The following is a 19,420-nucleotide window of genomic DNA, read 5'->3' on the forward strand; positions in this document are numbered from 1 at the left end:
ATTTTATTTTTAAACTATGTTTTTTTTAATTATGTAATTTTGTTTTTTAATGTAATTTTCGTATTTCCCGTTCGTATTCGTGTCGAATTTTATTTCCGTGAATTTAAATTTTAATTGTGAATTAATTTAATTGTGGGAAGGGCTAGTGGGAGGGGCGAGTGGGAAGGGCTAGTGATGTGGCAGTGGAATGGGAGGGGCAGTGGAATGAGAGGGGCTAGTGCTGACGTGGCATGGAAAGGGCGAGTGGGAGGGGCGCCGCCGGAGACACCATAAGAGCACGGATGGGGATGCTCTTAGGCTCATAGCCAATAGAGCTGCATGAACCAAGTGTGGTCTATTAATTATGCTGCGCCATCCCCTCGTATCTTACGCAGCTGTCAACCTCTATTAATTTCGGACCCACTTTCAACCAACCTTCAGCTGCCGGCCGGCGCATTATGCCTCTCCTCTGTTCACGCTTTTGACTGCTTCACAACAAGACTTACTCAATGTGAGTGCTGCTCGATCATCGGTCCCCCAAGTTAGACACTCCTACTATTTATTTTGCTGTTGTTTTTTTTGTTTGATTGATTCTTTTTTTGGGTGAGAAGATGGGGAAGAAGAAAGTGATGCTGCCGGCCGATGAAGTTGATTTGGCTACGGTGAAGTACCAGTACGAAGCAATTGAAGGTTTCTCATTACCACTCTTGCTTTGGTATGGATGAATTGAATTTTTTTTGTTACGGGGTTTGATTCAAATTTCCCACTTCAGCGCCGCATTTGACTGGAATTGGACTCAAGTTGTTCGTCAAAGTGCTCGAAGCGCCGTTGATTGGCTCTTTGATAATTTCGCAATTGAAGAAGAAGAATAAAATGATTGAGGTTCTGAATTTTCAATTGGGAAAGTAGAATCGAAGTTTTGTACTATTTCTCAGAAAGCTTAATTAAGTTGTGTTTGTGGTTAACAGATTCTGAGGAATACCGTGATACCCGAGACTCCAATGTTCAAACCCGAATTTCCTCCTCGAGGTTTATTTTCATGACCCTGCACCTGTTTGTTCTTTTATCTCTACCACTCCTATATGTAATAGAGTGGTCTTTCATGGATTCTGACTCTGAATGTAAGGTACTTGGTCATTTCATTTTTCCAGGTTTGAACAATTAAGCTGAGCATGTGTGTTGAGAGAAATTTAGACTATATCTGTTTTCCCTTGCTTTATAGTGTAGTTCTAGGCAAACCCTGATCACAATGATGTAGCCACTTCCAACTGTTTGCTATGTGACCAATAAACTCAACTATTATTCAATTTTAGACATTCAATGATTATTGTGTGAAAGGTGTTTATGACCTTAAACAGATACAACATGACATTAGTTTAAAAAGAGTTGAAGAAAACAAGTTTTTTCATTAGAATTAAGTTGGCTTCCTAATGAACTACTTTTACTATCTGGATCTCTACTCGTGGAAGAGGAAACCACGACAATCTATTGGTTTATTTTAGAATTTGTCTGGTTCGCAATAGAAGTTGCATATTTTGTCAGATGGAGTAAAGCAGGGAGCAGAAGCATGAATCCGACGGTTTTACGTGCTAGCTTCAATGATACTACTATCCTTACTACAATCTGGGCTTTTTGGCTAAAATTATTATTACTATTTCCATCTATCTGACAGACTGCTATTATATTCTAATGTAGAACCAGAAACAGGAGTTGTTCCTTTAGACGAGGACCAAAGGCCCGAGGAAAGAGTTGAATTAGCTCTAAAGAGTCTTCCAAATTATGAGCCTGCCAAGAGTTTGAGCACTGATCCTTCTTCACCTTTTTGCTATTGGAAGATTAGAGACTTTGCATATGCATACAGATCCAAAATTACCACCCCATCTATTGTAAGCTATAAATTAGCACCTCTATCAGTTTTCACTTTTAAAAATGAAACCATTGATAAAATTTTATGTTTTAAGGTTGCGGAGCGGTTTATTGCAGCAATGGACCATTTTAACAATATGAAACCTCCTACTCCCTTGTTGATTTCTTTTGACCCTGAACTTTTACGAAAGCAGGCTGCAGCTTCCACCAGAAGGTTTGAGGAAGGTACAGAATTTTGCGCTTTCAATGTATCTGTTTCCTTAATTATACAATTCTGCATGTCCCATTATGATGTTCACACAAGATCTCTTATATGAGCATGTTGTTCAGGCTGCCCAGTATCAATCCTTGATGGGATTTTTATGGCAATTAAGGATGATATTGATTGCTTTCCGCATCCATCAAAAGGTAATTAGTTGAATTACGAGCTGAATCATCCTTGTCATCTATCAAAATATTTGTGACTGCTTCATGACAAACAGGTGGAACAACCTTCTTCCATGAGGTTCGTCCTGTTGAAGAGGATGCAGCATCTGTTGGAAGATTACGTAGCTGTGGTGTGATCTTAGTCGGAAAGGCAAATATGCATGAATTGGGTCTGGGAACAACAGGAAATAATCCAAATCATGGGTATGCTTGTTTTCTGTTTTCTGTTTTTATTTTTATTTATTTTTTAATAAATTCAACTAACAATTTGCAAAAAAAAAAAAAAAAAAGCGAAGTTCAGCTGAAGTCTACTGAGTTGTCATTAGTCTAGTAATTCCTGAATTTGATAGGAATAGTAAATATTTATTTATATGAAGCTAAGCTATGTGATGGGAACTTCTAGCATACCACTGTTTCCTTACTTCATCAACATACTGCATTATCTTGATCCATGTACTGATCTCACAGATGATTCTTTTGATTTCAACATTTACAACCAGATTTTGGGCATGTCTATGCTTTAGAAATCATGAAATGTAGGGAATTGAAGCATGTCTTGATGGACTGTTCTAGATAATAAGATATTCTTTCAAGCACTTCTTCTCTGTATCTTAAAATCTAGGATTATTCAAAGAAACTCAGTTGAACAAAATTGCATGCTAGACATTCTTTTATCAGTGGAGAAAATTGTTTGAGGCATCCATTTGTGTATATTTTCATATTCCCTTATAGAACTTCTTAAGTTTCTTATGAATGAAGACATGATAACTGGAATATTTTATGATGAATTGACATGCTATGCAAGAGCAGCTATAATAAACTGTTGTAGCAAAGTGAGATTTGGATTCGGGAATCTCTTTCTTGTGACTTATATTCAGAGTGATTTTAGTTTCACTTCATAGGGGATAGCTCATTGTTATGTTTATGCCTTTGCAAGTGAAGACATGCCAACTTGCAATGAAATTGTTGCAACTTTTTCGTAGGGAAATGTATACTCTACCAGCTTGGAGAACTGCTAGCATTGAACTTTTTAAAAGGGAAATCACAGAAAGATACTAGCATAGATGATTTTTTATTGTTACGCTTCCTTGCTTCTTCTATCACCGCAGGCCACTGACCATCAATATGCAGACGTTAATCCAAAATTGACTCTTCTCACATGCAGAACAGCAAGAAATCCTCATGATCCTGCAAGATACACTGGTGGGTCATCTTCAGGGCCAGCTGCAATTGTTGCTTCTGGGTTATGTTCAGCAGCATTAGGAACGGACGGGGGAGGTTGTGAATTACATAACAGTCCTTTCTTGTAAACCAAGCTTGGTCATTATATTGCTTCAGTAGTAATATACTTAATTCATAATACAGGTTCAGTCCGTATTCCATCCTCCCTGTGTGGTGTAGTAGGACTGAAATCAACATATGGAAGGACTGATATGAGTGGGTAAGAGCGGGAATTTCTTGTTCTCTTTTACCACTTTTTGTTAAAAGAATCATCTTTCAACTGCCAGTTTTAAAATTTTTACCGCCATTTGAACAAATAGAATATGATTGTATTTCAAGATCTAAAGTAGATGCCGTTCTTCATCTTTTGTTACCTTCTTGTTACTGTTAAGGGTAACCAGTTGGATAGAATAGCTGAACTTGAGACTGTCTTTAACATCTATGTCAAATAATGACTCTTACAAATAGTAAATAAGCTCAGAGGTCTTGTAAATAAGCATGTGCATTGTAGGTTACAGGAACAATCTAATTACAGTAAACATTAAGGTTAGCATTCCCTTAAGCTAGTGTACTAGAGTTACAATTTAATGTAGCAGCTAAAGAAGCAAATGATATTTGGATACCCACAAAAAATAAACTATAGGGGGAGCTAAATCCTCTGATTGCCATGTATTAGGGAATATGAAAATGTTGAAACTTATTCACTAACTTGGACTTGATCTCTCACTCATATGCTGAAATTACACTACCATATTGTATCCAATTCCAGAATACATGATCAATAACTTAATTAATTAATTTCAAAGTTGAACATGTCCATGTCACTTATTATATTTATTTTGTCAACCATCTTAACCCAATATGTACATTACCTTTCATAAGGTAAGATACTTGCAAAACTGTGTGGTGTAGCGAAACAGTTAAGTACTTTTATAATAAAAATAAGAAGAATGAATGAAAAAGATAGTTTTAAATTACTCTATCAGCTGTTGTATACTTTATATTTCAGTAAAGTTCTCCATGAAATAGTTTAGGGGAAAGCTTCTTTGCATTGCGGGGATTATATATTATGGTTTTTTCTGTATTTCTTGCAGCTCAATATGTGACTCTGGAACGGTAGAGATTATTGGACCCATCACCTCAAATGTTGAAGATGCAATATTAGTGTGAGTTATGATGCTTGAGATATCAGATACTACATTATTTTACCATGTACAACATGTTTATTTATTACTTGAACCATTTGAGAAAGTTCTAGTATAAACTCATTTATTATTACTAGCAGTTGTATATTACTTTGGTAACTTAGTACTAGCAGTTGTATATTACTTTGGTAACATCTACATGTTTTTAACCAAAGTATACTTGTATTTTCTTGTTTTATATGACAACTACATGTAGCACTTGTCATTCTACCACACAACTGTCACCATATATGAATCCTGCATCACAAATTCAGAATCTTACATATATGTTTCTTAATGTGAAATATTCTGTTCGTCCCATCTTTTTCCCTTGGTAGTATCAAATTTACTGATGATGGCATTTGAATTGGTATTTTTGCATTTGTATTTCTTGGTAGAAGATTCATCAGTTTACCTACCGATCTTGCTTCAGGTATGCAGCAATTCTGGGATCTTCAACTGCTGAAAGGATTGCTTTAAAACCTGTAATCTCCTAACCTATGATAACTTCTTGAGTTTCAAGGCCCACTTAATCTTCTAGCTCTGGTAGGGTTTCTATGTGCTACTAATACTCCTTCGATCCACCAAGGGTGTGCAACATTTAGGATAACACAAAAAGCATGTTAGGTAGATATTTGGTTAGTGGAAAATGTGTCCCATCAAAGGCAAAGAGTGGGTTAGGATGGTGGGCCGTAGGCAGTTCTTTTTGTAAATAAGGAGTACTGTGAGGGTAAATTATAAGGAGAGGAATTAAAAAACTTTAAAAGTTGCATACACTGTGTGGATGCCTAATAAGGCACATTTGTGGTGGATGGATTATGGAATGAGTATAATTTATTACACAATATCACGACTGATATGCAATCTCAAGTTCATTACAGTGGGAACTAATCTCCTGGAATTCGAAGAACTGAACATAAGATAGTAAATTGGCTTTCTTCTCTTTGCAGTCTCTTCCTTGTTTGCCTGATTTAACTTCAAATGAATTATCCCACGGCTCTGGATCATTAACATTGGGGAAGTATACAGAGGTTACCACTTGCCTCTTACATCAAGGATAGTTTTCTCTCTCCACTCTTGAATATCAGTTAATCATATGACATCTGGTCTGCAGTGGTTTAATGATGTATTCTCCACTGAGATCTCTGATAAGTGTGAGGATGTTCTCAATCGTTTAGTAGAGAATCATGGATGCAAGGTAAATATCATGCTTTCTTAAGATTATGAATTAAGTTTCCTTGCTTTAAGTTCCTTAGTCCTTACTGTTGATGAAAAAGATGGTGGAGATAGTTATCCCTGAGCTTCTCGAGATGCGCACTGCTCACATTGTTTCAATTGGCTCTGAATCTGCATGTGGACTGAATCCTGATTATGAAGATGGGTTTGTTCACTTACCTTTGTTTTCATGTACACAGGCTGAAATCGAGTTCTCACTTTACATTATGGTTCTGTATTGTGTATATCTATTGACTTGATAATTTTATGAATCTTCACTTACTCAGTAAAAAGGCGAAGTTCACACTTGACACACGGACAAACTTAGCACTTTTCCAGACATTTTCGGCATCAGATTATGTTGCTGCTCAATGTCTGAGGTAAGTCATTTAATTTATTTATATTTATAATCAGGATTATACTCGGGGGAAAAATGATAATTGAGATTCAAGTTTTTGCTCTGAACTAGTGAAGTAGTACAAACTAATTTCTTTAATTTTTTACAAGTTTTATGATCCTTTCCTCTTTACTGATGCTATTTGTGGTGATGACTACCTAGCTAGTAACTCCTTTTTATCATTATAATGCTTCCAAATCTGATAGATATAGTGTGTGTTATGTTATCAGTGTACAAAATTATATCCATGAAATCTGTCATGCATCCTCCTAATATAATAGTACTAGCATTTTAGACTTGTGCTTGAAATTTTATGTCTTGCGTTGTGCTATTGCAGGAGAAGGCTCATGTACTACCATATGGAGGCCTTCAAAGAGGTAGATGTCATTGTAACTCCGACTACAGGGTATGATGATTAACTTGCTATGCTTATTTTGGCATTAATGATATTCTCGTGCTTCTGACGCCTATACTTGATTTCCATTTACTTCGAGTGAAACTTAATAGTCCACTAAGAGTAATCAGATAATGCCTGTTTGAACTTGTCTATTAAATCTAAAGCTAATCCACTGCTTTGCTACAAAGCTAAGATGGCGATGTGGCATCTACTCTTGACAAGATTGCCATCTGACCAATTTCTTTATACAAATATATTGACCTCTGTTCAGGATGACTGCACCTGTTATTCCTCCAGCTGCACTTAGTTTGGGAGAGACAAATATGCAAGTTACTGGTTAGTTGTTTTACTTTGAAATCTTTATTAGCTTGGAGTTATAATTATACTTTTCCAGAAATGAATCTATCTATTGTTCTATTGCAGGAAATCTCATGCGCTTTGTTGTAACGGCAAATCTTCTTGGGTTTCCAGCAATATCTGTCCCGGTGAGTAATCTGACGGTTCTCATATTTTATCCATACACAATGATGGCTGACTGACTGTTATATGTTCTTTTGTGATATTGAGATTGGATATGACAAACAAGGACTTCCCATCGGCTTACAAATTATTGGCCGCCCATGGTGTGAAGCTACAATTTTACGTCTCGCTGCTGCTGTTGAGGTTCTCAACGTTTCTTATCATTCTCAATAATCAAATTAAAAGAAATCCACCTTGCCTTTCATATAACAAACAACAATTCTAACAGAGAGATCATATTTTCAGGAACTTTGCTGCTCACCCAAGAAAAAACCGCAGCAATATTATGACATATTGAAAGGGGAGTAAAAACAAGTACCCTTATCAATTATGATGATATTATCAAAATCTGACATTGATTTGTTGTTTCTACACTACTTCTGTCCTGTATTGTTGAGGAAGTATGTCAAATTTGCATGAAATATAAACACAAGGCTTATCAATCATTCAACCACAAATTGACCACAATGTGGGCAAATAATAAATGTGAATTGTGATGGTGAAGAAACTCAGCCATGTCGTACATGGCACTGAATATTCAAAGAAAATAGATAAGGCACCTTTTTCTGATGAGCACGAAATGATTCTATGAATGTCCACTTACTGAAGCATCGTGTGCTTAATTAGTCTCGACCGCCTCATCCATCAGTTAAGACATTCTCAATCGATGCAGCGAGTTTGGTCACTCCTCTTGCTTCTTGCTATCAGCAGCGATATGACTAGGCGAATCAAGTCCGGATGGAATCTTTCCGGGAAAGTTGGTTGATGAACAATGCGACCCAACCATGCTAACGAATATATACCAATTATTTCAAGTTAACTGAATCTGGATAATATTCATAATCAAAACCTTGTGTTGAGTTATGGGACTTACCCTCTGTCAAGGATAACCATGGAACGAAGCTCGCAGTTGGCAAAACTACATACCATTGGAACATTGAGAGATTCAGCCCAAATACAATCACTTATCATAAAGCGTATACTTGAAAGGCAGAAATTTTAACATAAAAGCAATTGAAGACTGCTCATTTTCTACAATATAGTGATTAGGTGATGTGATCGGAAAAAATACATAAACAAAATCAAGTAGTAATTTTTTATACTAAGGACGGGTAGGGATTCTAGCGATGCAGTTTCACTTACCGACGAGAGATTTCTTTCTTCACAAGAGGGTGAAAGCCGTTACCAAACGCTGCTAGTGTGTGGAACAAGAACCCATTGTGTGTAACTATTGCTATCTCCTTCTCTTTCCGTGTGAACAACCTGTGTAAATAAATATATACAAAAATGCAATAAATGTCGCTGAAAGTAAATATATGGTCAAGTGTTTTTTATTCTCGAGAACCATCACTAAGGTTGCAAATATACACAAAATCGAAAGTAAATCCTAAAACATGGACAAAAAAGTCGGGAGCAAAGTGAAACACAGCATATATGCATGATGAAGATTAGAAAGCCAGAGTGAAGGCACCAGATAGTGGCGAAGGGTCCCTACACACTGCATGCATGTTGATGCGTGAGTATTGATGAATGTTAGTACTGACTGAAGAAAACGTGGCTATATGCCTATATCAATATACAACTTCATGCAGCAAGAAGCAAGTCTCGGATGCAGCAGGCCTATGGACCGGTAGCTACCTACTCTGACAAGATGACATATCTCTTTATTACCAGTTGGATAGAACAAGGGATGCAAACATACTTCAATACTCCCATACTCGCAAAGAACTTAATGAAACTTGCACTTAAATATAAAAGCAACATTCACAACTATCTTTGAGATTCCCTCATTCCTTTCCACCAAATATCCCGCTCTAGTGCCCCACTTTCTGAGCAGTTTGGATTTGGTTAATCATCAACCGAGGATCAAGAAATTTGTAATGATGTTAAAAAGATGTATTATATTCAATTAACTGAGAAGAAAGGCTTGAAACTTAATAAGGTGGTCCATGGAGATTATTTACCCCTTGATAAATGTTAGATGATAAGATTTTAGTATAGAATTAGTCACCAGTTCATGAAGTTCATTCCTCTAGCTGCAACCTCATCCTTGGTCTCTCTGACATCAGCCTTCCATAATACATCATCATCACTCTCTATCTGAACGAAATTCGAGATAGCTATTAGGATATTTTCTCAAACCTAACCCTAAATCATTAACGTATGGGTATGCATCTCAGGCATGTTCTCATTCACCAATAAAATATATATATCCTTAAGCTTAAACGACTTACCAGTGAAAAATCAACAGCTGGAAAAAGGGACTGATATTCACTAATGCTTCTCCTCTTATCACAAGGATGAACGCCCTGCAACCAGAATTATGTGGGGAAGTTGGTGTGCCTTAGATCATGCCCACTTTTTCTTATGCACATTTGAGGTTTATGATAGTTGAAAATCACAACAATTTCATCTTATTTCAAATGTATACAACTTTTGAAAGTAAATTTCAAGATGGAAAAGGTACACTAATTGGTGTTAAATGGAAAAGGTTTTCTAATTTAGGTAAACAATTACCACGCACTTCCCAGAAAACATGGATTAAATTTGATTTGAATGACCATTAAGCACCTAGGAAGTTATAGCAAATGGCCCGAGATTAAATAGGAGCATCAGCTGATCTTATACATTCATGTTAGCAGATGTTAATGGCTTTTTTTACATATTATAATGTAGCAGCAACTGATCATAACATATTTATCATTTTGGTTTTCTGGTTACATCACCATGTAAAGATGTATGCAATCCATGGGGCTTTCTGGTTTGACGACATGTAAGAAAATTTTCTCTTAGATTAACAAGCAATTGTATCAAATTTTTGTGTACTCTAGGACCCTTACCAAGGACATCAGATACAGAATCAGCATGAAGCAAACATGTTGTATCAGTGAACGTACCAGATGTTCTCGACAGATTTCAACTGCAACAATAGGTGGGCAATCAAGACTTGAAATAGCAGTCCGATCACTATTTCCAGCATTTGTCACCATTAGTGGTAAATTATCCATCTTGTCGGAATAGGCCTCACCACCAAATACCCCAACAGCTGTTTGGATGGTCCTATGTCAATAAGATAGGTGTTCCCCCATTAAATAAGCCGATGACATAATAGCAGGACAACAGCCAGCATCTAGGAAACAGTTTGTAGATTATCATTTAAGATGGTTGGAGATTGTTTGCACCAAAGTTACTACCTTAATAATGGAGACGTAATGACCAAATCAATGTTCTTTATGAGGCCACTTGAATGGACATGTTTACGTAGGTTGTCAACCTGATAGAAGAGCTAGAGGTCAGACAGTACGCAAATGTAAGTGACTAAGCCGCTGGCTGCTTTCCTACCTGTTGCCAACCCAACTGAGTTAGGTGAGCATCAAAATATTCCGGAGACATATAAGCTTTGTAGTTCTTATCTCCTTCTACATTGTGGATTCCCTGAGCATGCCTCACCTGAACATATGGTTTAATGAGACCACAAAGCCTTTGAAAAATTGGCAAAATCAAAATATAGAATAGGTTGTTATGTGCCCTTCAAACCACAGATGCAGCATATTCAAATATTCCCTGGATGCAGTTAGAAACTTTTAAGTATCAAAGAATAATTACCAACCAGGTGGATGGTTTTGCTGCGGTGCAGTGGAAATAAACTTGGGCAAACGCCATTATCCATTACTGAAAAGAACAAGCAACGAAACACCTTACTATATAAGCACATAATTAGGTAAAGAGCACATGCAATTACATTGAGGTGTACATTATCTAAGGTGCTATTCACTTAATGTACAGAATATGCTCCACGAATTCGGATATAAGAATATTTCTCAAACGTCCTATATGCAATAAAACTGTGATAGCAAGGATGATGCCATGACCATCTTTATCAGTTTAGTTATCAGGATACACTCTCCCTATTTGATCTTTGCAATAGAAAACATGGACACAAATCAAACTAAGATTTCGACTATCCAACAAGTAAAAAGTAATCTACTAAAACTACTTCAAAAAATCTACTACATAGACACACGAACCAAGCAAGTCAACTAAGCACAACATAACAAAGAAAGGAGAAAACCGAAAAGCAACTGATATTTGAGTGAAATTGAAAACCCCACGAGAGAGAACAATCAGCTACACTAGTGAGACAAAGATACATCATCAAAAGTCAAACTTGAACAAGATTTTGGCGTCCCATTACAAAAAATGTTAAGAGTTGGTAAACTCACTGAGTAGTGAAAAAGGAGCAGCGCAGGTGTTGTGAAGCTCCTCCTTGGATTCGTGAAGATGGAGAAAATGAGAGTGGGAATCTGGAATTAATAAGGGAAGAAGAAATAGTTGTGGAATTCAAAAAGTAGTGGTGGTTATGGTGGCGTACATGAGATCTGTGCACGATTAATGAATGATGGGAATGGGATTAGGCATTTTGTATTGTTTTGGAGGAAGAAATTATTAATTATTTGATGAATAATCATATCTCTTTCAACTTAACTAATCCCATTTTATTGCTATTTTTATCACTTTTGACCCTTTTCTTGTTAACACTACAATCACTTTTTCTTCCAACAATTATGTTTCACTCAAATTCTAATGCATGTTTTATTGTGGTAATAAACGAAGCCTGATTTTTATTGTTCTCTGTCATGTATATTATGAGATTTGAATTTGAGACTTTTGAATTCAACAATAGCAACAATAGCCACTCTATTTTTATATGGGGTAAATGTAAGGTTTTTATTTGGCAAATCTATATAAAATAATAAAAATACATAAAAGAAAAATCCAATTGAAGGTAGTACTAATTTAATGGAATTTTATTGAAGTTAATCACTGAAATGATTAATACAGGTTTCTCCATATAAAAATCACAGTCATGTGTAAAATCTCAAAATCTCAAAATCACAGTTAATACAGATCAAATGAAGCTGAAAAATATCAAGATTTAAAATATCCCCAGCGCAAACCGAATTTGATCGGCAGATCCTGCTAAGTCATGTGTAAAATCTCAAAATTCACACTTGATTTCAAAGAATCAAGTGTAGCAGAGGGAATGAGAGAGAATACATGAGTGTTAATGGCATCTAAACTAACCCCAAAACTCATCACCTGCTTAATCCTCCCTTCCTGCTTCCTCATCCTCTTCTACTCCTCTTTCCCCCCTTTCATCCCACAGCCCCCCTCTTCCGAAACCCCTATTTTACCCTCTGCACCATGCAATCTCTTCGAGGGGCGGTGGGTTCTCGATCCCACTCGCAAACCGATGTACGATTCCACCTGCCCCTTCCACAGAAATGCGTGGAATTGCATCAAGAATCAGAGGAATAACATGGCCCGGATCAATTCCTGGAAATGGATGCCCCGTGGCTGCGATCTGGACCGGGTCGACCCGGCCGGGTTCTTGGATTTGATGAGGAATAAGAATATTGGGTTTGTTGGGGACTCTTTGAACGAGAACTTCTTGGTGTCGCTTCTGTGTGTGCTGAGAGTGGGTGATCCAGGTGCTAAGAAATGGAAGAGAAAGGGTGCTTGGAGAGGGGCTTATTTCCCCAAATTCAATGTCACTGTGGCCTATCATCGAGCTGTTTTGCTGGCCAGATATGAGTATGCATTCTTCCTTTGAGATACTTTAGTAATTCTATGTTTTATGGATGCTCATTAGTATAACCAAGACTTGGCCTTTGGTAATTGTGATGTAATTATTATGCATTGTTGGATTTGATGATGATATTAGTATATGGATTTTGTATATGGTTTTCTATGTAGTAATTCATCAGTTAAGCTTGCATAATGTATTAATTGAGCTGCTCAGTATATGGAAACAAGTTTGTATTTGTTTGTTATTCGTTTGGAACTCAATGCAGCTGCTGAGGTTGCTTACTGTTTTTTCGTGAAGCCTATGATAGCAGTTTAAGTCTTTATGATCTAACGATGTAGGTTGGGTGTTTATGTAGATTTATGAGACTTGAATGAATGTATGTCGTTCTCACAGACCTTAACTTTTCCAAGATTTGATGATGTGTGCACGAGTAAGTTGGATTCGAAACAAAACTTTAGGTGTTACTAAATGAACAGTATAATTGTTTATAAGTCTAAGTAGGAAGTGATAGGGTATTTCTCATATAGATCAAATAGGTAAAATCACTTATTGGAACGCAATGATTAGAAAGAAAGACGTCACTAGAGTAAATATCTTTCCTTTAGTATTTCATATTCGAATATGAGAGAAATTATAAATCTAATTGGCTATTTAGTGCAAAAAGCTAGATAATATCTTAGTCTCTATATTATTTAAGATGACTTATTTTATAAAGTGCATTCCAAAACTTTGTATGTTCAGGCATTAGTGTTCACTATTGTATTGTAGAAATAATTAGTGTATAAATAAAAAAATCTATGTTAGCTTTGTGAAGCCTTATTCAAGTTCCTGGCACATGTGCAAACATTAAGACTGTCTGAAATTAGAGAGAAATAAACTGTATAGAAAAGCTACCATTTTCCTTCAATGGATTGATTACACATTAATATATTTGAAGATCGTATTGGCTACATGTTTGTCCTTTTTTTTGATCAAATTGGTTGCAGCTCTTTGCCTCTTTCATATAATCCAGGATCTCACCTCTTTCTACCCGAGCAGTGTGTATGACCGTGTCAGACATTATCTGACTGAATTTGATCCTCTTACATGTGTTTCTTTAGTGCTGGACATATATTATGATATGTACCATGGGTATCTTTTGTTGGATTTGCTTCCTCACTAGCTAATTACTGATAAAACAAGGTGGCAGACTAAACAGCCTGGGTTTTCTGGTCAAGATGGAGTAAAAGGAATATACCGAGTAGATGTTGATATCCCGGCTAATGATTGGGCTAACATTTCAGATTTCTACGATGTTCTGGTCTTCAACACTGGTCACTGGTGATTCTCTAATCTTTTCTTATTCACACCTTTCCTCTGGTTGGGGAAGATTTTTGTTTAGGTGCTGTTATGTGGTCTCATTTTGTTGTTTCATTTTGTATCTTGATGTGATAATAAGTCGTCTTGTGCTTAGGTGGGGTCCTGATAAATTCCCAAAAGAGACTCCACTCGTATTCTTCAGAGATGGGCAGCCAATACATCCTTATCTGGAACTGATGGATGGGCTGAAAGTTGTTGTGAAGAACATGGTAGCTCATATTGAGAAAGCATTCCCCAAGAAGGTGCTCAAGTTCTGGCGGCTGCAGTCACCACGGCATTTTTATGGCGGCGATTGGAATCAGAACGGAAGTTGCTTGTTCGACGAGCCTCTAAAAGAATCTGAGCTTGATTTATGGTTTGACCCGGCTAACAACGGAACAAACAGAGAAGCTAGAAGAGTGAATGAAGTGATTGGGGATATGTTGAAGGGGACGAGCATCAGACCCCTGGACTTGAGTGGTTTGAGCGAGTGGAGAGCCGATGCTCACCCGGCAGTGTGGCTGGGGAAGAAGGATGCAGTGGCTGTGTGGGGACAGGACTGCATGCATTGGTGCCTGCCTGGTGTTCCTGATACTTGGCTTGATATCTTAGCACAACTCATTACCTACAACTTAGCGTCAATTTGATGCAAGATTTCAAAGTTGGTTTGCACCTATTTATTTCATTATTGTAAAACCAATGCAACCACCATTTTTGCCAAGTGGCCTTGCTATCTTCGTAGCATGATTAAATTACATCTATGAATACTCTCTCTCCGTCCATGATTAATTGACATAACTTTTCTTTTTCATACATCCACGATTAATTGACACCTTTACTTTTTACTACTCCTTTCGTTCCATAGTAGTAGAGTTATTTCATTTTGCGCACTTGTTTTAAAAAAATAAATATAAATAGTTAAAATTAAAAAAAATAAAGTAAGAGAGAGAATATTGTAGATATTACTCTTTTCTACATTATTTTTTCTCTTACTTTACTCTCTCACCACTTTAACTATTTATTACTATCATTTTTTCAAAATGAGTGCAGAAAATGAAATGGCTCTACTACTATAGAACAGATGGAGTACAACTTTTGGTAATGAATCTCACGTCCCATTAACTTATCACACTCAAATTTATATAAACTAGTAAACTACTAATACTCACGTGACTCATGTTCATGAAAAATAGTTTCATTTTTTCATTTCATGATATTGATCATATTTTTAACAATGTAAATACAAATTTATCATATATTGACTTGTAACATCCCAAAAAAAATAATACTACTAACTAGAATGAAAATGATGAATTAATAACCTTTACTCATCTAAATTCTACCATCAAGCACTTATTGTTCTAAATTAAATTAATTTATTCTGTTAATTTAAATCTAAAATAGATGACAATAACAAATTGTAATCGTTTTCTCGATTTACAAAAACTTATTGGTTTCAATTTAATAGAAATGAAACCAACTCTTATATTCCAGTACTTATTTAATTTATAGAAGCCATACATAATAATAATTTAATAATATTATTTATTTAATTAGAAATTATATAGAAATGAAAAATAAAAATCAATCATCTTCATTAGTATTAATGTTTTCAACTGGTGGCCCATCATCACACATATAACTTCATAAATTGTTATACAATGAGGCCCATCACAAACATAAATTAATTTGAAATTATAACTGAATATCAGTTCTATTCTCTTCTTCATTCTGTTCTCAATGTTTTTCAGCATTTACAATATAATCGCTCCTTCTCTTCCTATCTTCATGGAAGTGGCATAAAGTTCAACACCCCCAGTCCCATAGCTTGTGAAATTAAGGTAACAACTGGTTCTAATTCACTTATTTTATTCTCTATCAGAATTTAAAATGGACAAATTCCAATTCTTAATGAAAGGAATGAATAGGGCGAGTACTTTCCTTTTTCTTGTTTATTCTAATTGCTTGGTTTGGACATTAATTTAGTCTCTATCCTGTAAATTGAAGATAATTGAAAATGAAGGTAGATTTTTGGAGATGAATCAAAAAAGAGAACTTAGTTTGATGTGCTTAATTGAGTTTGGAATTACGCTAATTGATAGGTGTAAATATGATTTTGGCTACAACTTAAAAAAAGAAAGAAGAATTATGATCTGAAGTTTTGGAAGAGTGTCGTGAGTTGGGAAAATTAATCTGTTGCTTGGTCCATAATATACACTTGTCTTGCTGTTGAGCATCAACTGTTTGAGGAAATTAAGATCATATACAAACCAAGTTTCTCTTTGTCTGCAGGTTATATCCATCATGTTAAGTTATAGGAAAATCCACCATGTCCGAAGCGTCACCGCCGCGACCCACCCATTCTCCACCATCTCCTCCAATGACAACCACCACATCTCCACCATAAACTCTAAATCCGAACTGCTCGACTTATACACTGTCACACCCCCAATCAAACCCTGGCCACGAAAACTCACCCCCAAACGCCTCTGCTCCATCATCACCCAACAGCAAAATCTCGATCTCGCCCTTCAAATCTTCCACTACGCCGGAAATTACCACCCGAATTTCCATCACACTTATGAAACCTACCACTCCATTATCCACAAGCTCTCCCGCTTGCGCTCTTTCGAGCCCATACCCTCCCTTTTAAATCAATTACGTGGTTCACAAATCAAATGCGGAGAAAATGTATTCATCACGCTAATTAGGTACTACGGTCTTGCCAGCAGACCGAAAGATGCAATTAAAATGTTCCTCCAAGTTAATGGTTTTGGAGTGCAAAGGTCAGTTCGTTCGTTAAATACTTTGTTAAACGTTTTGGTTCAGAATAAGAAGTACGATTCTGTGTACCTTATGTTCAAAAATTGCCAGAAGAAGTTCAACATTATGCCCAATGTGTTCACTTGCAATATATTATTAAAAGCCCTGTGTAAAAAGGATGATGTTGAGGGTGCACTCAAGGTGCTTGATGAAATGCCTGGAATGGGAATGGTGCCTAATGTGGTGAGTTACACTACTATTATGTCTGGATACGTGGATCGTGGTGATATGTCGGGAGCAAAGAGAATGTTCGATGAGCTCTTGGATCGTGGCTGGTTGCCTGATGCAACCACATACACAGTTCTGATGGATGGGTTTTGTAAATTGGGGGACTTTGTTGATGCGACGAAGGTGATGGATGAGATGATGGATAATAGGGTTGAGCCGAATGATGTTACATATGGTGTCATGATTGAGGCATTGTGCAAAGTGAAGAAGTCAGGGGAAGCAGTCAATATGATTGGTGATATGCTTGACAGTAACTATGTCCCCAGCTCAGCTTTATGTTGTAAGGTTATAGATGTCTTGTGCAGGGAAGGGAAGGTCGATGAAGCTTGCAGCTTGTGGAAGCTATTGTTGGTGAAGAACTGCACACCAGATAACGTGATACTGAGCACACTCGTGCATTGGCTCTGCAAGGAAGGGAAGGTTTGGGAAGCAAGGAAGTTATTTGATGAGTTTGAAAAGGGTTCTATACCTAGTGTTTTAACGTATAACACGCTCATTGCAGGCATGTGTGATGAAGGGGAGTTATGTGAGGCTGGGAGGTTGTGGGATGACATGGTAGAAAAGGGTTGTCCTCCCAATGCTTTTACTTATAACTTACTGATTAAAGGGTTCTGCAAAAAGGGTTATGCAAAGGAAGGGATCAAGATATTTGAGGAGATGTTGGATAAAAGGTGTTCTCCAAATGAATCCACTTACTCTATCTTAATTGAAGGGCTCTGCAGCTCTGGTTGTGAAGATGATATACTGAATGTTCTTGGTGCTGCTGTCTCTAGTAAAGTGGAGGTCAAATCTGATTCTTGGAGCATTCTAGTTAAAAAGTTTGTTCCTGATTGTGGAAACATAAACGTCACTTTGGAAAGAATTTTATTGGAGAATGTCGATTAAGGTTTCCGTGCCAATTGACTTTGGATAAATGCTTGGAGGTCAATGCTCTGGTTATGCACGTAATGTTTTAGTGTGCAATGATATGAATAGCTTTGCGTTGTCTATACTTTCTTTTGATTGGAGATATCTGAGGCCAAAGCTAACATTAGCTTAGTAACATCTACCCGGGTACGCAGCCTCCACATTTTCCTTTGTATTTCACTTATGCACATGTTATTAAGTCAAGGCAATACAAATGATAAATTTTTTGGTCACTTGTTTCTTAAAGATATTTATGAGGTTCCTAAGAATTTTTCATTTGAAACCAGTTGCATTATTTTTTATTTTTTATAGGATCAAAACAAAGACCAACTAAAACCCTTTTTGTGATAAACTTTGACCGTATTGACATCGAAAGACAATTTGAGCATTATGGAGGGTTCTTAATGCATATACCCATGAAGATGCCATAAAGGCTCTAGAAGGCACCAATATGATGTAATGAGTATGTTAGCTTGCTTCATCGCTATGTTTTCCTTTCTTAACCTCTTCTTAGTGGGCTGATAAATTGACTTGTGAATTTTCAGTAAGATATTCAATAGAGTTGTTTCTGATGAGTAGAAAGGGTTGATGATGAAAGGGGTCGCAGATAATGTATCCCCATAAGAGATCATGGAAGTCGTAGTAATGATGTGTCACTCAGTCCAGCATGCCACCATAGTCAATCAAGCAAGTTGTGATTAAGGGCCGGCTCGAGGCACATATTGTGATAGGTATGATGGTCCTTCAGAGGGCCAGGAGTCCTGACCATGTGCGATTAGAAGATGTATGCACTGTCTAAATGCTTAGCTATTCTATTGGTAGTTTTGATATTTTTTTGTATCTTTTGGTTGTATCTAATCTTGAAAAAAATAGATTCTTTACAAAGTCCACCTAAGAAAGGATGGCCTCTGCATTAGTATTACAAACTAGAATTCTCTATGAGTGCTTCTCTACATCTGCTTCGAATATTTGTTTGATTTGAAGAATCTTTTTTATGGGTTTTTAAGTTTTATTCGTGAGGAGCATTTTATAAAATCTTTTCGTTGAGTTTTGTAATGTTGGCATGCAACGAAAGTTGTAGTTGAAACATTGTCAAACCATTTATAGAAAGTAATCCACATCTAATACCAGAAAATAACCCAAAATCTATTGCTATGTGGGGAAAAAGAAGAACAGTGAATTGAGATTCCTCGGCCAGCTAAAAAAGCAAAAGTTTTTCCATGAAGATTGAAGAAACGAAACTTGAATTTAACAATTTGATATCTTTATAATTATATTTTTAATTAACACAAGTCTCCACAATCAAAGAAATTTGTATCTGTACATCTCAA

The 19,420-nt window shown here is 36.5% G+C and overlaps 4 protein-coding genes across 9 annotated transcripts; 3 read left to right on the plus strand and 1 right to left on the minus strand.

Annotated features, from left to right (window-relative positions):
* Positions 1–331: 331 nt before the first annotated feature.
* FAAH (fatty acid amide hydrolase) lies at positions 332–7,650 on the plus strand. 2 transcript variants are annotated; one of them, XM_048093960.2, is made up of 21 exons: positions 332–490; positions 591–669; positions 752–861; positions 948–1,008; positions 1,675–1,865; positions 1,941–2,070; positions 2,176–2,253; positions 2,328–2,475; positions 3,437–3,549; positions 3,637–3,712; positions 4,587–4,658; positions 5,110–5,161; positions 5,627–5,707; positions 5,791–5,874; positions 5,954–6,057; positions 6,179–6,271; positions 6,626–6,694; positions 6,957–7,021; positions 7,109–7,170; positions 7,253–7,348; positions 7,451–7,650. In XM_048093960.2, the coding sequence occupies exons 2-21, from the start codon at positions 591–593 to the stop codon at positions 7,511–7,513; spliced, it is 1,827 nt and encodes a 608-aa protein (XP_047949917.2). In that variant the 5' UTR covers positions 332–490; the 3' UTR covers positions 7,514–7,650. The 2 variants fall into 2 exon arrangements, with proteins under 2 accessions (XP_047949917.2, XP_088912579.1); XM_089056453.1 differs by having other exon boundaries at positions 333–520.
* Positions 7,607–11,604, minus strand: LOC125195757 (Phosphoglycerate mutase family protein). The gene is made up of 10 exons (XM_048093962.2): positions 11,428–11,604; positions 10,815–10,876; positions 10,547–10,654; positions 10,399–10,478; positions 10,102–10,264; positions 9,439–9,513; positions 9,216–9,304; positions 8,348–8,467; positions 8,079–8,123; positions 7,607–7,992 (listed from the first exon to the last, which is right to left on the minus strand). Exons 2-10 carry the CDS (start codon positions 10,872–10,874, stop codon positions 7,887–7,889), a joined length of 846 nt encoding a protein of 281 aa, XP_047949919.2. The 5' UTR covers positions 10,875–10,876; positions 11,428–11,604; the 3' UTR covers positions 7,607–7,886.
* A 490-nt stretch (positions 11,605–12,094) lies between these two features.
* On the plus strand, positions 12,095–14,945 carry LOC125192339 (protein trichome birefringence-like 12). The gene is made up of 3 exons (XM_048089880.2): positions 12,095–12,799; positions 13,977–14,114; positions 14,248–14,945. The coding sequence occupies exons 1-3, from the start codon at positions 12,273–12,275 to the stop codon at positions 14,777–14,779; spliced, it is 1,197 nt and encodes a 398-aa protein (XP_047945837.2). The 5' UTR covers positions 12,095–12,272; the 3' UTR covers positions 14,780–14,945.
* Positions 14,946–15,810: 865 nt separating this feature from the next.
* LOC125196464 (Pentatricopeptide repeat (PPR-like) superfamily protein) lies at positions 15,811–19,042 on the plus strand. Of its 5 annotated transcripts, none has more exons than XR_016129098.1 (4): positions 15,811–15,973; positions 16,425–18,236; positions 18,402–18,552; positions 18,635–19,042. XR_016129098.1 is itself a non-coding variant. In XM_089057739.1 (2 exons), the coding sequence occupies exon 2, from the start codon at positions 16,437–16,439 to the stop codon at positions 18,066–18,068; it is 1,632 nt and encodes a 543-aa protein (XP_088913865.1). In that variant the 5' UTR covers positions 15,811–15,973; positions 16,425–16,436; the 3' UTR covers positions 18,069–19,042. The 5 variants fall into 5 exon arrangements, 1 of the variants encoding a protein (XP_088913865.1); XR_016129099.1 differs by having other exon boundaries at positions 18,402–18,545; XR_016129097.1 differs by having other exon boundaries at positions 18,402–19,042.
* Positions 19,043–19,420: the final 378 nt, after the last annotated feature.

The sequence above is a fragment of the Salvia hispanica genome, chromosome 4 (genome assembly GCF_029641045.1).
Source record: "Salvia hispanica isolate PSC_SH4W2 chromosome 4, Shi_PSC_v1, whole genome shotgun sequence".
In the NCBI taxonomy this organism is placed as follows: Eukaryota; Viridiplantae; Streptophyta; class Magnoliopsida; order Lamiales; family Lamiaceae; genus Salvia; species Salvia hispanica.

What these genes read in the sequence shown, in the direction of transcription:
- LOC125196464 (XM_089057739.1), top strand. Translation starts at nt 16,437, where the DNA reads ATGTTAAGTTATAGGAAAATCCACCATGTCCGAAGCGTCACCGCCGCG.
- FAAH (XM_048093960.2), top strand. Translation starts at nt 591, where the DNA reads ATGGGGAAGAAGAAAGTGATGCTGCCGGCCGATGAAGTTGATTTGGCT. An exon ending in ACCCGAATTTCCTCCTCGAG is followed by an intron (nt 1,009 to 1,674) that starts GTTTATTTTCAT and finishes ATTCTAATGTAG; the next exon opens with AACCAGAAACAGGAGTTGTT. An exon ending in CTTTCCGCATCCATCAAAAG is followed by an intron (nt 2,254 to 2,327) that starts GTAATTAGTTGA and finishes CATGACAAACAG; the next exon opens with GTGGAACAACCTTCTTCCAT.
- LOC125192339 (XM_048089880.2), top strand. Translation starts at nt 12,273, where the DNA reads ATGGCATCTAAACTAACCCCAAAACTCATCACCTGCTTAATCCTCCCT. An exon ending in GTTTTGCTGGCCAGATATGA is followed by an intron (nt 12,800 to 13,976) that starts GTATGCATTCTT and finishes TGATAAAACAAG; the next exon opens with GTGGCAGACTAAACAGCCTG. An exon ending in GTCTTCAACACTGGTCACTG is followed by an intron (nt 14,115 to 14,247) that starts GTGATTCTCTAA and finishes TCTTGTGCTTAG; the next exon opens with GTGGGGTCCTGATAAATTCC.
- LOC125195757 (XM_048093962.2), bottom strand. Translation starts at nt 10,874, where the DNA reads ATGGATAATGGCGTTTGCCCAAGTTTATTTCCACTGCACCGCAGCAAA. An exon ending in GGAATGAACTTCATGAACTG is followed by an intron (nt 8,468 to 9,215) that starts GTGACTAATTCT and finishes TTATTTACACAG; the next exon opens with GTTGTTCACACGGAAAGAGA. An exon ending in AAGAAAGAAATCTCTCGTCG is followed by an intron (nt 8,124 to 8,347) that starts GTAAGTGAAACT and finishes AATGGTATGTAG; the next exon opens with TTTTGCCAACTGCGAGCTTC.